At 36.1% G+C, this 18351-nt stretch overlaps 1 protein-coding gene across 1 annotated transcript in view; it reads right to left on the bottom strand.

The window, feature by feature from the left end:
- Nucleotides 1–387: 387 nt before the first annotated feature.
- Nucleotides 388–18351, bottom strand: part of LOC144448580 (E3 ubiquitin-protein ligase TRIM71-like) — a 60476-nt gene continuing 42512 nt past the window's right edge. The window contains exon 2 of the mRNA XM_078138859.1: nt 388–7514. Coding sequence (XP_077994985.1) covers nt 6033–7514 — 1482 coding nt within the window. The 3' untranslated portion in view covers nt 388–6032. The remainder of the gene's footprint in view (nt 7515–18351) is intronic.

The raw sequence follows: 18351 nt of genomic DNA, 5'->3' as shown, positions 1-18351 counted from the left end.
CACTGATGACATAGCGCAGTTTGATTTCCAGGTTGTGGAAGTGTGGTTTTGACACTTATATTGTCGATAATTGATTTTATTACATGTTCTAAAAAGAATAACTACTTTCCTATGTTTGTTGGTGCAGTAACATTCCTAAATCATCCAGTTGAATTGAGAAATCGTGATGTTCGGCAAATTCCATTGTACTAAAAGCAGCTATAAACATTCAAACTATTTGAAAAAAAAAAATTTCTGTGTATGTGTTGTGTCCATAACACCACAACTAGTCTGTTTACAACACTTGTTATCTCTCTCATATATTTCACTGATATAGGACAAGATACCACAAGAATGTCATCAAACAAACTAACACACAACAATCCAACAGTAACAACTGAACACTAATATCACTAGATTTATTTCTCTATTCAAAAAGAATTACAATAATATGCAAATTATTTGACCTGCACCCATCTTTATCCTATTGAAAACTCCATTTACTGTAATTACATTCATGGACATGTTGATGTTCAAAGGACGCCCTCTGGTGGCCAAACGACAAGGTATTGGTTTTCGGAGTTTCAAATAACTATGCAATTATATGCCTACAGCTTAACAGTAAATTTCAAATTTAATCTAGATTTGTTGTGATACTGGATCAAGTTCAAGATTTAATTTTTTTCTAAGTTTTAAGTAAAAAAAAATACATTTCTAAGATCCTACTAACTCAAGCTACTAACAAGTAATATATCCTGATTAATTGGTTGTGACTATCATGGTACAGTAATTATCTCTGTTCTATTCAAAAAAGAGGTTCTGATTTCTATTACATGTGACTTTTTTCTCTACAAACACACAAGTCATCATTCTATGTCAGATTCTTTAAAAACATGATCACAATGAAGTTGCTTTCTGTGACAAATTATTTCACAAAAAATGTCACAAAGTTGCTTTTCTAAAAAATATCACAACACAGTTACTTTCTGTGCCATTACTTCTCTAAAAATATCACAACACAGTTACTTTCTGTGTTAAGTTACTTCTCTAAATATATCACAACAGTTACTTTCTGTGCCATTACTTCTCTAAATATATCACAACACAGTTACTTTCTGTGTTAAATTACTTCTCTAAAAATATCACAACACAGTTACTTTCTGTGTAAGTTACTTCTCTAACAAATATCACAACACAGTTACTTTCTGTGTCAAATTCCTTCTCCAGATACAATGCAAAGTGAAACCACTTTGGTTGGAAGGGTAAGGTTGACTTTCACAAAAGTTTAAACATGACAAATTTTCTCATTTTGTACAACATTGTACAACAGAAGGTCACATTTCAAACTTGATAAAGAATTGCAATCATATTTTTTATACAAGTCTGTTTGGCACAAGGTGAAATTCAAGTCAATAGTTGTCTGCATGTTTAGCAGCATTACAATGTATCCAGTATCTAGAATTGATACTGTATTTATCAGAGATGAAAGTTGGTACTTCTCTTCTTATAATGAATAGTATGATCTCAATGGGACTCTATGAAATGTCATTAGTTCTAAATAACATAGATACAATCTTGTACTTAAAGGAAACACCAAGGAATAGAACTAGTTTACTTTTACATTTCCATATTGACACTGTGTATTATTTAGTCGATTGGTGAAAATACTACATTCATTCTCCAGCTGCTACTCGCACAAACTATGTTTATTAACAAAAACAAAAGCAACAGCACTATGAGCACTGAGGGCGCCATGCTCTGGTGAACTCAAAAACAAACTATACAACTGTAGTAAATTCTTCAGTAATGTAACAATACAAAAATAGCATTACAATGTTGACATTACAAGTCAGTTTTTGGTTACTTCAAGTTTCTTTAAAAAGTTTTGACAAATTTTACTGACAGAAAGGTGCAATGGAGCAATATCAAGTGACAATGACTACATGCATACTGACTGTTTTACAATGGGACTATGAGTACAAACTGTTTTATTCTTCACTGTTATAAGGATGTTACACTCATCAAAGTTTGTTGGAATATCTATAACATATGTGTTGTAACCATACAATACTAATTACAGTACTGGCATTCGCACACTGACTGGCATTCATGCAGTGGCTTGTATTTTAAGTACTGGCATTCATACAATGGCTTGTATTTTAATTCCTGGCATTCATACAGTGACTTGTATTTTAAGTCCTGGCATTCATACAGTGGCTTGTATTTTAAGTCCTGGCATTCATACAGTGGCTTGTATTTTAAGTACTGGCATTCATACAGTGACTTGTATTTTAAGTCCTGGCATTCATACAGTGGCTTGTACTTTAATTCCTGGCATTCATACAGTGGCTTGTATTTTAAGTCCTGGCATTCATACAGTGGCTTGTATTTTAAGTCCTGGCATTCATACAGTGGCTTGTACTTTAATTCCTGGCATTCATACAGTGACTTGTATTTTAAGTACTGGCATTCATACAGTGACTTGTATTTTAAGTCCTGGCATTCATACAGTGGCTTGTATTTTAAGTACTGGCCATTCATATTATTATTCCAATGCCAATTCAGAATGCACTATTTCTGAACAATCCAACAGACTCTCTAGTTCTGACTAGAAAATACTGCCAGTGACATGCCAATATGGACAAGTGGAACTTGATAGAAAAAGTGAAAGTAAACAAATCGATTTGCTTTATTAACAGCTCAAATTCACAATGAATGTCATGTTCCCCAGGGCATTTCATGTACACAGTAAAAAGGCCATAACACCCTCCTGGCATTTCATGTACACGGTAAAAAGGCCATAACACCCTCCTGGCATTTCATGTCCACAGTAAAAAGGCCATAACACTCTTCTTATCAAACCATGAGATGTAGTAACAGTCTTGTAGTTCCCACAATGCACTGTGCCAAGTGTTCATAAATCCAATTCATTTGTTTACTTTCCCCCATTTAGACAAGTTCCACTTGTTCATGCTAGCCTGTCACTGGTTGTATTTTATTCTTCCTTCCTGGATATTATTTACAAGTCAGTTTTATATTTGTGTGTAAAGTACAGACATCAATACAATGGTTTCTAATGGCATCTGATACTGACACCAATACAATGGTTCCTAATGGTATCTAATACTGACATCAATACAATGCAGGGGTGAACAAATCATTTTGTCAACTGGTGGTCCCCGGACCAGTGCCTTAAAAATTCCAGTGGTCCTGCTGAATGAATTAGTGGTCCCATGTGAAACATTAAATGTAACACATTAAATCTTACCTATGAATCTGTATATTCAGATGACTTTTTAAAATAATTAGTAAAAGTAAGGTACTGGTCCGACGGACCAGACAAGGTCAAATTTGTGTGGTCCACCCAATAAAATCGCTAGTCCCGGACCCAGGACCAGTGGATTTGTTCACCCCTGCAATGGTTTCTAATGGTATCTGATACTGATATCAATACAATGGTTTCTAATGGTATCTGATACTGACATCAATACAATGGTTCCTAATGGTATCTAATACTGACATCAATACAATGGTTTCTAATGGTATCTGATACTGATATCAATACAATGGTTTCTAATGCTAAATGGCATCTGATACTGACATCAATACACTGGTTCCTAATGGTATCTAATACTGACATCAATACAATGGTTTCTAATGGCATCTGATACTGACATCAATACAATGGTTTCTAATGGTATCTGATACTGACATCAATACAATGGTTTCTAATGCTAATTGGCATCTGATACTGACATCAATACAATGGTTCCTAATGGTATCTAATACTGACATCAATACAATGGTTTCTAATGGCATCTGATACTGACATCAATACAATGGTTTCTAATGGTATCTGATACTGACATCAATACAATGGTTTCTAATGGTATCTGATACAGACATCAATACAATGGTTTCTAATGCTAAATGGCATCTGATACTGACATCAATACAATGGTTCCTAATGGTATCTAATACTGACATCAATACAATGGTTTCTAATGGCATCTGATACTGACATCAATACAATGGTTTCTAATGGTATCTGATACTGACATCAATACAATGGTTTCTAATGGTATCTGATACTGACATCAATACAATGGTTCCTAATGGTATCTAATACTGACATCAATACAATGGTTTCTAATGGTATCTGATACTGACATCAATACAATGGTTTCTAATGGTATCTGATACAGACATCAATACAATAGTTTCTAATAGTATCTGATACTGGCATCAATACAATGGTTTCTAATTTTATCTGATACAGACATCAATACAATGGTTTCTAATGGTATCTGATACTGACATCAATACAATGGTTTCTAATGGTATCTGATACTGACATCAATACAATGGTTTCTAATGGTATCTGATACAGACATCAATACAATGGTTTCTAATGGTATCTGATACTGACATCAATACAATGGTTTCTAATGGTATCTGATACTGACATCAATACAATGGTTTCTAATGGTATCTGATACTGACATCTATTTTGACTACAGACATCAATACAATGGTTTCTAATGGTATCTGATACTGACATCAATACAATGGTTTCTAATGGTATCTGATACTGACATCAATACAATGGTTTCTAATGGTATCTGATACTGACATCTATTTTGACTGTACAGACACTTAACATACAGTGGTTCTTGCTGTCAACTAAAGCCAAGTAAAAAAATGTTTTGTTTCTCAAGCCATACCTTCACAAAATAGGTAGGGTCTGAAGAGAAATGTTTTTTTAAAAACTTTTTTGATATCTAGGTTACCAGTTGTACATATATTGAAATTCAGTCATTTCTTTTTTTTCATCTTTTTTTTTTTATATTCAAGAGAGTTTAATTGGAGTCAAATTGTTCACATCTTATGCATGCATTATACATGTATTGAAATTTGTTCTTTTTTTTAAAAAAAAAGAAATTTACAGTCATTACATCAGTATTTATTTATTTTTTGTTAACTTTTATAAATTTCATGACCCTTTCAAGATATTCGTTCCAAACTATGTCAAAACAAGTCTATATAAATAACTCTGAGTAGAAAAACTGAGATCAGGTAATGAGAACCAGATAGTTTCTTTTATATGGCCTAATGGGTATGTTGTCTGTACAGTTTAATATAGATGTTGAAATCTCCCATTACTGTACAAACACTTTGATACAGTGGTTGTTGGTATCAGTTATAATAGGGTATGTTGTCTGTACAGTTAGAGATGTTGAAATCTCTCATTACTGTACAAACACTTTGATACAATGGTTGTTGGTATCAGTTATAATGGGGTGGGATGTTGTCTGTACAGGTAGAGATGTTGAAATCTCTCATTACTGTACAAACACTTTGATACAGTGGTTGTTGGTATCATGTTATACTGGGGTATGTTGTCTGTACAGGTAGAAATGTTGAAATCTCCCATTACTGTACAAACACTTTGATACAGTGGTTGTTGGTATCAGTTATTATGGGGTATGTGATCTGTACAGGTAGTGATGTTGAAATCTCTCATTACTGTACAAACAATTTGATGCAGTGGTTGTTGGTATAATGGGGTATGTTGTCTGTACAGGTAGAGATGTTGAAATCTCTCATTACTGTACAAACACTTTGATGCAGTGGTTGTTGGTATAATGGGGTATGTTGTTTGTACAGGTAGAGATGTTGAAATCTCTCATTACTGTACAAACACTTTGATATAGTGGTTGTTGGTATCAGTTATAATGGGGTATGTTGTCTGTACAGTTAGTGATGTTGAAATCTCTCATCACTGTACAAACACTTTGATACAGTGGCTGTTGGTATCAGTTATAATGGGGTATGTTGTCTGTACAGGTAGAGATGTTGAAATCTAGCTCTCATTACTGTACAAACACTTTGATACAGTGGTTGTTGGTATCAGTTATAATGGGGTATGTTATCTGTACAGGTAGAGATGTTGAAATCTCTCATTACTGTACAAACACTTTGATATAGTGATTGTTGGTATCAGTTATAATGGGGTATGTTGTCTGTACAGTTAGAGATGTTGAAATCTCCCATTACTGTACAAACACTTTGATACAGTGGTTGTTACTGTCAGCAACAACAATCCTACATGGTTCATCATCAGTCAATGCAATATTAAAGGGATAATTCAACCCATCCTTATCACTATCAATACGACATACAAACTGACCACTACTATCAAACTTCTGTATGCGATGTTGATCACTTACATACACATATCTATCCTTGTCCACTGCTATTCCTTTAGGCCAATGCAGCTCACCATCCTTTGTACCTTGATGACCAAAGGAATACAGGAATTGACCAGACATTGTGAAAACCTGGACACGGTGGTTGTAACGATCTGTAATAAATAACATTCCCTGACTAATCACAAGGTAATAGGGCTCTCTAAACTGACCTGGACCACTCCCATATGAACCAAAGGATCCAATATACCGACATGTGCTATCATACCTGTACATTCTAATACAGTGGCCATCAGAGTCTACTACATACACAATCCTATTCTGAGGGTCAGTACTGATAGCTATGCCACGGGGACCCTTTAATTCAGTCTTCCCAAAACATCTGACAACACGACCATTGACATCACTCATGATGACTTGTTTGTTGTTATAATCTGTACTGAAGTATTCATTATCACTTGATATTGCTACGTCTTGTGGACAAAATTTCTCTTTAAATTGTGTAAATTTCAAGACTTTCTTAAATCTACCAGTTTTACTTGTTATCTGAATCCTATTATTATTCCTATCAGCTGTGACAAAGTTTCCATCTTTATCAACTGTGACACTGTAGGGAAGATTGAATTCTAAATCTCCACTGCCTTTCTTTCCAATGGTTTTTACCAAACCTTGAATGACAGGAATTTCACATGGTGATCCTGGTATTGGTTGATCTCCTGTTGTCATGGTAACCCGATGTCTACCTGAAATGTCCCCCTTCACTGTAACTTTGTGTGTTCCATCTTTGTTGTCTGTTACCATGACGCCATGTTGTGATCCATCAGGTTTTCTCACCTTGACCTTGACCTCTTGTCGGGGGATGACTTGTTTTCCTGTGGAATCTCTGGTTGTAATAGACAGGTCAGCGTGGTCACCCTTCACCAGTTGTTTGGGAATGTTTTCAACTGTACACTGTGATATACAGACATCAGATCTCAATAATCCCAGCATTCCATGCTCCTGGAAACCATCACTGGGTTGGAATTCTACTCTCTCATACTGCAGTTGTGACTTGGTTTCCATGGCAATCAGTTCTTTGATGCGATGTAAGGCTTCTTCCTTGGTAGTTAGAAGCTGAACATGACTCCCATGATGCATCAGTGTTTCTATATAACTGCATGTACTCTTTATATTCCCATGATTCAACTCCAACTCATCAACATCTACATCTGCAGATTTCAGTTTTGATGTATATTGTCTGTTCAACTCATCTATCAATCTGTTTTCTTCTTTCCTTATCTGGTTGATCATTTCCTCGGCTTTCATCTTTACTCTCTGTTCTTCTCCCTAAAATTGGATCAAATTTTACAAGAAAAGTGAAAAAAAATGAAATCAACTGACAATGACATTGATCTCTCTGTTTATTAATAGATTTGAAATAAATAATTCTTATCAAATATGTGAATAAGATAAACACTTTTGAACCAGGTATCAATAGAGCAACCTGCATGGAATGCTGGGATATTGACTAACATTATTATGCAAATTTGATAATTTCATCAATCTACAGTTCAGAAAACATTACTTCAAAATCTTAATTCCAAAATAAATGTTACCTCCAAGAGTAAATATGTCAAACTGTTATTATGCAAAGACAAAAAGTCCTGCACTGTGGTATTAATTAAACCAAACATTTTGGCAAGGGATTGTTAAGATGGCTGCCAAGCCATGAAATCAGTTCATGACAACTGATTGTAATACATAGTATCAATCAGGGTATTCTGGAAGAAATCATCTCTCAGATTGTGCATAAATTAAATCTTCTCTCAGATTGTGCATAAATTAAATCTTCTCTCAGATTGTGCAAAAATTAAATCTTCTCTCAGATTGTGCAAAAATTAAATCTTCTCTCAGATTGTGCAAAAATTAAATCTCTCAGATTGTGCATAAATTAAATCTTCTCTCAGGTTGTGCATAAATTAAATCTTCTCTCAGGTTGTGCATAAATTAAATCTTCTCTCAGATTGTGCAAAAATTAAATCTTCTCTCAGATTGTGCATACTAGTATATTAAATCTTCTCAGATTGTGCATATATTAAATCTCTCAGATTGTGCATAAATTAAATCTTCTCTCAGATTGTGCATATATTAAATCTTCTCAGATTTTGCATAAATTAAATCCTCTCAGATTGTGCATAAATTAAATCTTCTCAGATTGTGCATAAATTAAATCTTCTCTCAGATTGTGCATAAATTAAATCTTCTCTCAGATTGTGCAAAAATTAAATCTTCTCAGATTGTGCATATATTAAATCTTCTCTCAGATTGTGCATATATTAAATCTTCTCTCAGATTGTGCAAAAATTAAATCTTCTCAGATTGTGCATAAATTAAATCTTCTCTCAGATTGTGCATATATTAAATCTTCTCAGATTGTGCATAAATTAAATCTTCTCTCAGATTGTGCATAAATTAAATCTTCTCTCAGATTGTGCATAAATTAAATCTTCTCAGATTGTGCATAAATTAAATCTTCTCTCAGATTGTGCATAAATTAAATCTTCTCTCAGATTGTGCATAAATTAAATCTTCTCAGATTGTGCATATATTAAATCTTCTCTCAGATTGTGCATAAATTAAATCTTCTCAGATTGTGCATAAATTAAATCTTCTCTCAGATTGTGCATAAATTAAATCTTCTCAGATTGTGCATATATTAAATCTTCTCTCAGATTGTGCATATATTAAATCTTCTCAGATTGTGCATAAATTAAATCTTCTCTCAGATTGTGCATATATTAAATCTTCTCAGATTGTGCATATATTAAATCTTCTCAGATTGTGCATAAATTAAATCTTCTCTCAGATTGTGCATATATTAAATCTTCTCAGATTGTGCATAAATTAAATCTTCTCAGATTGTGCATATATTAAATCTTCTCTCAGATTGTGCATAAATTTCACAATTGAAAACAAAGTGGTTGAAGTACATCATTCCTCTCCTAAAATAGTAAATATGTCAAAATCTTATCATAAAAAATCTGTTTTGCTATATAAACTACATAATATCATAATATTATGAACTTTGAAAATTTGTTCACAGACTTTGGATAAATTATGAGTCAATGAGTGATAGAATCTGATTAAAATCTGATGTAGTAAATATAACTAATTTCTTATAACTATTTATCTCTATTCCTTTATTGTCATAATTATCCTTTGATTATTGTCGTTTGTTTTTTATTTCTGTTCAAACAGAGTGTTCTGAGCTTCTTTACCCATAAGTTTTTTAATGCGTTCTCATTGCTTGAGTGGTTACCTCAACACATGGGACTGGAACATGAACTCCTATGGTATTTAGTCAGATGTGGGAAAGAGGTGCATCCTCTCAGAACAACAAGACAAGAACAACAACAAAATTGAAAACAAACAACAATAAATGAAGGACATCTATGTAAATAAAGAAATCAGTCATACTAACTACATCAGATTTGGAGTGGTAATAGTAATTGAAAGTAATTAAATACTAATAAACTCTTTTCCATTGACATGGATATATAAGTGACTATGAAAGATAGAAAATTCAACAATTTATGATTTTTACCAAAATGACTCAAATCTACCATAGATGACTAAATGATTCACTAATATGTTGTATGTCAAGTAATTATTAATACTAATTTCTTGCACCAACATTTTTTAAATAACTTTTGATGATACAATATTGTCATAATTTTGTTATTAAGATTTTATTATAAAGATTTTATAATAAATTTTATAAGATTTTTTAATAAATCCTGTCATAGACACCCCTCAAAAATACTCCTTGGAATAAATCCTGGCATAGACACCCCTCAAAAATACTCCTTGCAATAAATCCTGGCATAGACACCCCTCAAAAATATTCCTTGGAATAAATCCCGGCATAGACACCCCTCAAAAATACTCCTTGGAATAAACCCTGTCATAGACACCCCTCAAAAATACTCCTTGCAATAAATCCTGGCATAGACACCCCTCAAAAATACTCCTTGGAATAAATCCTGGCATAGACATCCCTCAAAAATACTCCTTGCAATAAATCCTGGCATAGACACCCCTCAAAAATACTCCTTGGAATAAATCCCGGCATAGACACCCCTCAAAAATACTCCTTGGAATAAACCCTGTCATAGACACCCCTCAAAAATACTCCTTGCAATAAATCCTGGCATAGACACCCCTCAAAAATACTCCTTGGAATAAATCCTGGCATAGACACCCCTCAAAAATACTCCTTGCAATAAATCCCATCATAGACACCCCTCAAAAATACTCCTTGGAATAAATCCTGGCATAGACACCCCTCAAAAATACTCCTTGGAATAAATCCTGGCATAGACACCCCTCAAAAATACTCCTTGGAATAAATCCCATCATAGACACCCCTCAAAAATACTCCTTGGAATAAATCCCATCATAGACACCCCTCAAAAATACTCCTTGGAATAAATCCTGGCATAGACACCCCTCAAAAATACTCCTTGCAATAAATCCCATCATAGACACCCCTCAAAAATACTCCTTGGAATAAATCCTGTCATTGGACACCCCTCAAAAATACTCCTTGGAATAAATCCTGGCATAGACACCCCTCAAAAATACTCCTTGGAATAAATCCTGGCATAGATACCCCTCAAAAATACTCCTTGGAATAAATCCTGGCATAGACACCCCTCAAAAATACTCCTTGGAATAAATCCTGGCATAGACACCCCTCAAAAATACTCCTTGGAATAAATCCTATCATAGACACCCCTCAAAAATACTCCTTGCAATAAATCCCATCATAGACACCCCTCAAAAATACTCCTTGGAATAAATCCCATCATAGACACCCCTCAAAAATACTCCTTGGAATAAATCCTGGCATAGATACCCCTCAAAAATACTCCTTGCAATAAATCCTGCCATAGACACCCCTCAAAAATACTCCTTGGAATAAATCCCATCATAGACACCCCTCAAAAATACTCCTTGGAATAAATCCCATCATAGACACCCCTCAAAAATACTCCTTGCAATAAATCCCATCATAGACACCCCTCAAAAATACTCCTAGGAATAAATCCCATCATAGACACCCCTCAAAAATATTCCTTGGAATAAATCCTGGCATAGACACCCCTCAAAAATACTCCTTGCAATAAATCCCATCATAGGCACCCCTCAAAAATACTCCTTGCAATAAATCCTGGCATAGACACCCCTCAAAAATACTCCTTGCAATAAATCCTGGCATAGACACCCCTCAAAAATACTCCTTGCAATAAATCCCATCATAGGCACCCCTCAAAAATACTCCTTGCAATAAATCCTGGCATAGACACCCCTCAAAAATACTCCTTGCAATAAATCCTGGCATAGACACCCCTCAAAAATACTCCTTGCAATAAATCCTGGCATAGACACCCCTCAAAAATATTCCTTGGAATAAATCCTGGCATAGACACCCCTCAAAAATACTCCTTGAAATAAATCCTGGCATAGACACCCCTCAAAAATACACCTTGGAATAAATCCTGGCATAGACACCCCTCAAAAATATTCCTTGGAATAAATCCTGTCATAGACACCCCTCAAAAATACTCCTTGGAATAAATCCTGGCATAGACACCCCTCAAAAATACTCCTTGCAATAAATCCTGTCATAGACACCCCTCAAAAATACTCCTTGCAATAAATCCTGTCATAGACACCCCTCAAAAATACTCCTTGCAATAAATCCTGTCATAGACACCCCTCAAAAATACTCCTTGCAATAAATCCTGGCATAGACACCCCTCAAAAATACTCCTTGGAATAAATCCTGGCATAGACACCCCTCAAAAATACTCCTTGGAATAAATCCTGGCATAGACACCCCTCAAAAATACTCCTTGGAATAAATCCTGGTATAGACACCCCTCAAAAATACTCCTTGCAATAAATCCTGTCATAGACACCCCTCAAAAATACACCTTGGAATAAATCCCGTCATAGACGCCCCTCAAAAATACTCCTTGCAATAAATCCTGTCATAGATACCCCTCAAAAATACTCCTTGCAATAAATCCTGGCATAGACACCCCTCAAAAATACTCCTTGGAATAAATCCTGGCATAGTCACCCCTCAAAAATACTCCTTGGAATAAATTATGGCAAAGATACCCCTCAAAAATACTCCTTGGAATAAACCCTGTCATAGACACCCCTCAAAAATACGCCTTGCAATAAATCCTGCCATAGACACCCCTCAAAAATACTCCTTGGAATAAATCCCATCATAGACACCCCTCAACAATACTCCTTGGAATAAATCCTGGCATAGACACCCCTCAAAAATATTCCTTGGAATAAATCCTGGCATAGACACCCTCAAAAATACTCCTCAGAATAAATCCCGCAATAGACACCCCTCAAAAATACTCCTTGCAATAAATCCTGGCATAGACACCCCTCAAAAATACTCCTTGGAATAAATCCTGGTATAGACACCCCTCAAAAATACTCCTTGCAATAAATCCCATCATAGACATCCCTCAAAACTCTCCTTGGGATAAATCTCGTCATAGACATCCCTCAAAAATACTCCTTGCAATAAATCCTGGCATAGACACCCCTCAAAAATACTCCTTGGAATAAATCCTATCATAGACACCCCTCAAAAATACTCCTTGGAATAAATCCTATCATAGACACCCCTCAAAAATACCCCTTGGAATAAATCCTGTCATAGACACCCCTCAAAAATACTCCTTGCAATAAATCCTGGCATAGACACCCCTCAAAAATATTCCTTGGAATAAATCCTATCATAGACACCCCTCAAAAATACTCCTTGCAATAAATCCTGCCATAGACACCCCTCAAAAATACTCCTTGGAATAAATCCCATCATAGACACCCCTCAAAAATACTCCTTGGAATAAATCCCATCATAGACACCCCTCAAAAATACTCCTTGGAATAAATCCCATCATAGACACCCCTCAAAAATACTCCTTGGAATAAATCCTGGCATAGACACCCCTCAACAATATTCCTTGGAATAAATCCTGGCATAGACACCCCTCAACAATATTCCTTGGAATAAATCCTATCATAGACACCCCTCAAAAATACTCCTCAGAATAAATCCCATCATAGACACCCCTCAAAAATACTCCTCAGAATAAATCCTATCATAGACACCCCTCAAAAATACTCCTTGCAATAAATCAAATCATAGACACCCCTCAACAATATTCCTTGCAATAAATCCTGGCATAGACACCCCTCAAAAATACTCCTCAGAATAAATCCCATCATAGACACCCCTCAAAAATACTCCTTGGAATAAATCCTATCATAGACACCCCTCAAAAATACTCCTTGGAATAAATCCCATCATAGACACCCCTCAAAAATATTCCTTGGAATAAATCCTATCATAGACACCCCTCAAAAATACTCCTCAGAATAAATCCCATCATAGACACCCCTCAAAAATACTCGTTACAATAAATCCTGGCATAGACACCCCTCAAAAATACTCCTTGGAATAAATCCCGTCATAGACATCCCTCAAAACTCTCCTTGGGATAAATCTCGTCATAGACATCCCTCAAAAATATTCCTTGGAATAAATCCTGTCATAGACACCCCTCAAAAATATTCCTTGGAATAAATCCCATCATAGACACCCCTCAAAAATACTCCTCAGAATAAATCCCATCATAGACACCCCTCAAAAATACTCCTTGGAATAAATCCTGGCATAGACACCCCTCAAAAATACTCCTTGGAATAAATTATGGCAAAGATACCCCTCAAAAATACTCCTTGGAATAAACCCTGTCATAGACACCCCTCAAAAATACGCCTTGCAGTAAATACTGCCATAGACACCCCTCAAAAATACTCCTTGGAATAAATCCCATCATAGACACCCCTCAACAATACTCCTTGGAATAAATCCTGGCATAGACACCCCTCAAAAATATTCCTTGGAATAAATCCTGGCATAGACACCCTCAAAAATATTCCTCAGAATAAATCCCGCAATAGACACCCCTCAAAAATACTCCTTGCAATAAATCCTGGCATAGACACCCCTCAAAAATACTCCTTGGAATAAATCCTGGTATAGACACCCCTCAAAAATACTCCTTGCAATAAATCCCATCATAGACATCCCTCAAAACTCTCCTTGGGATTAATCTCGTCATAGACATCCCTCAAAAATACTCCTTGCAATAAATCCTGGCATAGACACCCCTCAAAAATACTCCTTGGAATAAATCCTGTCATAGACACCCCTCAAAAATACTCCTTGGAATAAATCCTGGCATAGACACCCCTCAAAAATATTCCTTGGAATAAATCCTATCATAGACACCCCTCAAAAATACTCCTTGGAATAAATCCTATCATAGACACCCCTCAAAAATACTCCTTGGAATAAATCCTGTCATAGACACCCCTCAAAAATACTCCTTGCAATAAATCCTGGCATAGACACCCCTCAAAAATATTCCTTGGAATAAATCCTATCATAGACACCCCTCAAAAATACTCCTTGCAATAAATCCTGCCATAGACACCCCTCAAAAATACTCCTTGGAATAAATCCCATCATAGACACCCCTCAAAAATACTCCTTGGAATAAATCCCATCATAGACACCCCTCAAAAATACTCCTTGGAATAAATCCCATCATAGACACCCCTCAAAAATACTCCTTGGAATAAATCCTGGCATAGACACCCCTCAACAATATTCCTTGGAATAAATCCTGGCATAGACACCCCTCAACAATATTCCTTGGAATAAATCCTATCATAGACACCCCTCAAAAATACTCCTCAGAATAAATCCCATCATAGACACCCCTCAAAAATACTCCTCAGAATAAATCCTATCATAGACACCCCTCAAAAATACTCCTTGCAATAAATCCATCATAGACACCCCTCAACAATATTCCTTGCAATAAATCCTGGCATAGACACCCCTCAAAAATACTCCTCAGAATAAATCCCATCATAGACACCCCTCAAAAATACTCCTTGGAATAAATCCTATCATAGACACCCCTCAAAAATACTCCTTGGAATAAATCCCATCATAGACACCCCTCAAAAATATTCCTTGGAATAAATCCTATCATAGACACCCCTCAAAAATACTCCTCAGAATAAATCCCATCATAGACACCCCTCAAAAATACTCGTTACAATAAATCCTGGCATAGACACCCCTCAAAAATACTCCTTGGAATAAATCCCGTCATAGACATCCCTCAAAACTCTCCTTGGGATAAATCTCGTCATAGACATCCCTCAAAAATATTCCTTGGAATAAATCCTGTCATAGACACCCCTCAAAAATATTCCTTGGAATAAATCCCATCATAGACACCCCTCAAAAATACTCCTCAGAATAAATCCCATCATAGACACCCCTCAAAAATATTCCTTAGAATAAATCCTATCATAGACACCCCTCAAAAATACTCCTCAGAATAAATCCCATCATAGACACCCCTCAAAAATACTCCTTGCAATAAATCCTGGCATAGACACCCCTCAAAAATACTCCTTGGAATAAATCCTGGCATAGACATCCCTCAAAACTCTCCTTGGGATAAATCTCGTCATAGACATCCCTCAAAAATATTCCTTGGAATAAATCCCGTCATAGACATCCCACAAAACTCTCCTTGGGATAAATCTCGTCATAGACATCCCTCAAAAATACTCCTTGGAATAAATCCCATCATAGATACCCCTCAAAAATATTCCTTGGAATAAATCCTGTCATAGACACCCCTCAAAAATACTCCTTGGAATAAATCCTGGCATAGACACCCCTCAAAAATACTCCTTGGAATAAATCCTGGCATAGACACCCCTCAAAAATACTCCTTGGAATAAATCCTGGCATAGACACCCCTCAAAAATATTCCTTGGAATAAATCATGTCATAGACACCCCTCAAAAATACTCCTTGCAATAAATCCTGGCATAGACACCCCTCAAAAATATTCCTTGGAATAAATCCCATCATAGATACCCCTCAAAAATATTCCTTGGAATAAATCCTGTCATAGACACCCCTCAAAATTACTCCTTGGAATAAATCCTGGCATAGACACCCCTCAAAAATACTCCTTGGAATAAATCCTGGCATAGACACCCCTCAAAAATACTCCTTGGAATAAATCCTGGCATAGACACCCCTCAAAAATATTCCTTGGAATAAATCCTGTCATAGACACCCCTCAAAAATACTCCTTGGAATAAATCCTGGCATAGACACCCCTCAAAAATACTCCTTGCAATAAATCCTGGCATAGACACCCCTCAAAAATACTCCTTGCAATAAATCCTGTCATAGACACCCCTCAAAAATACTCCCAGGAATAAATCCCGTCATAGACACCCCTCAAAAATACTCCTTGGAATAAATCCTGGCATAGACACCCCTCAAAAATATTCCTTGGAATAAATCCCATCATAGACACCCCTCAAAAATACTCCTTGCAATAAATCCCATCATAGACACCCCTCAACAATACTCCTTGCAATAAATCCTGGCATAGACACCCCTCAAAAATACTCCTTGGAATAAATCCTGGCATAGACACCCCTCAAAAATACTCCTTGGAATAAATCCTGTCATAGACACCCCTCAAAAATATTCCTTGGAATAAATCCCATCATAGATACCCCTCAAAAATATTCCTTGGAATAAATCCTGGCATAGACACCCCTCAAAAATACTCCTTGCAATAAATCCTGGCATAGACACCCCTCAAAAATACTCCTTGGAATAAATCCTGTCATAGACACCCCTCAAAAATACTCCTTGCAATAAATCCTGTCATAGACACCCCTCAAAAATACTCCTTGCAATAAATCCTGGTATAGACACTCCTCAAAAATACTCCTTGCAATAAATCCTGGCATAGACACCCCTCAAAAATACTCCTTGGAATAAATCCTGGCATAGACACCCCTCAAAAATACTCCTTGCAATAAATCCTGTCATAGACAACCCTCAACAATACTCCTTGCAATAAATCCTGGCATAGACACCCCTCAAAAATACTCCTTGGAATAAATCCTGGCATAGACACCCCTCAAAAATACTCCTTGGAATAAATCCTGTCATAGACACCCCTCAAAAATATTCCTTGGAATAAATCCCATCATAGATACCCCTCAAAAATATTCCTTGGAATAAATCCTGGCATAGACACCCCTCAAAAATACTCCTTGCAATAAATCCTGGCATAGACACCCCTCAAAAATATTCCTTGCAATAAATCCTGTCATAGACACCCCTCAAAAATACTCCTTGGAATAAATCCCATCATAGACACCCCTCAAAAATACTCCTTGGAATAAATCCTGTCATAGACACCCCTCAAAAATACTCCTTGCAATAAATCCTGGCATAGACACCCCTCAAAAATACTCCTTGGAATAAATCCTGTCATAGACACCCCTCAAAAATACTCCCAGGAATAAATCCCGTCATAGACACCCCTCAAAAATACTCCTTGGAATAAATCCTGGCATAGACACCCCTCAAAAATACTCCTTGGAATAAATCCTGGCATAGACACCCCTCAAAAATACTCCTTGGAATAAATCCTGGCATAGACACCCCTCAAAAATACTCCCAGGAATAAATCCTGTCATAGACACCCCTCAAAAATACTCCTTGCAATAAATCCTGGTATAGACACCCCTAAAAAATACTCCTTGGAATAAATCCTGGCATAGACACCCCTCAAAAATACTCCTTGCAATAAATTCTGGCATAGATACCCCTCAAAAATACTCCTTGGAATAAACCCTGTCATAGACACCCCTCAAAAATACTCCTTGCAATAAATCCTGCCATAGACACCCCTCAAAAATACTCCTTGGAATAAATCCCATCATAGACACCCCTCAACAATATTCCTTGGAATAAATCCTGGCATAGACACCCTCAAAAATACTCCTCAGAATAAATCCTGGCATAGACACCCCTCAAAAATACTCCTTGCAATAAATCCCATCACAGACACCCCTCAAAAATACTCCTTGCAATAAATCCTGCCATAGACACCCCTCAAAAATACTCCTTGGAATAAATCCCATCATAGACACCCCTCAACAATATTCCTTG

The sequence above is a fragment of the Glandiceps talaboti genome, chromosome 2 (assembly GCF_964340395.1).
Source record: "Glandiceps talaboti chromosome 2, keGlaTala1.1, whole genome shotgun sequence".
NCBI classification, from domain to species: Eukaryota; Metazoa; Hemichordata; class Enteropneusta; family Spengelidae; genus Glandiceps; species Glandiceps talaboti.
The sequence above is the reverse complement of the archived record's forward strand: the minus strand, read 5'-3'. Positions and strand labels throughout refer to the sequence as shown.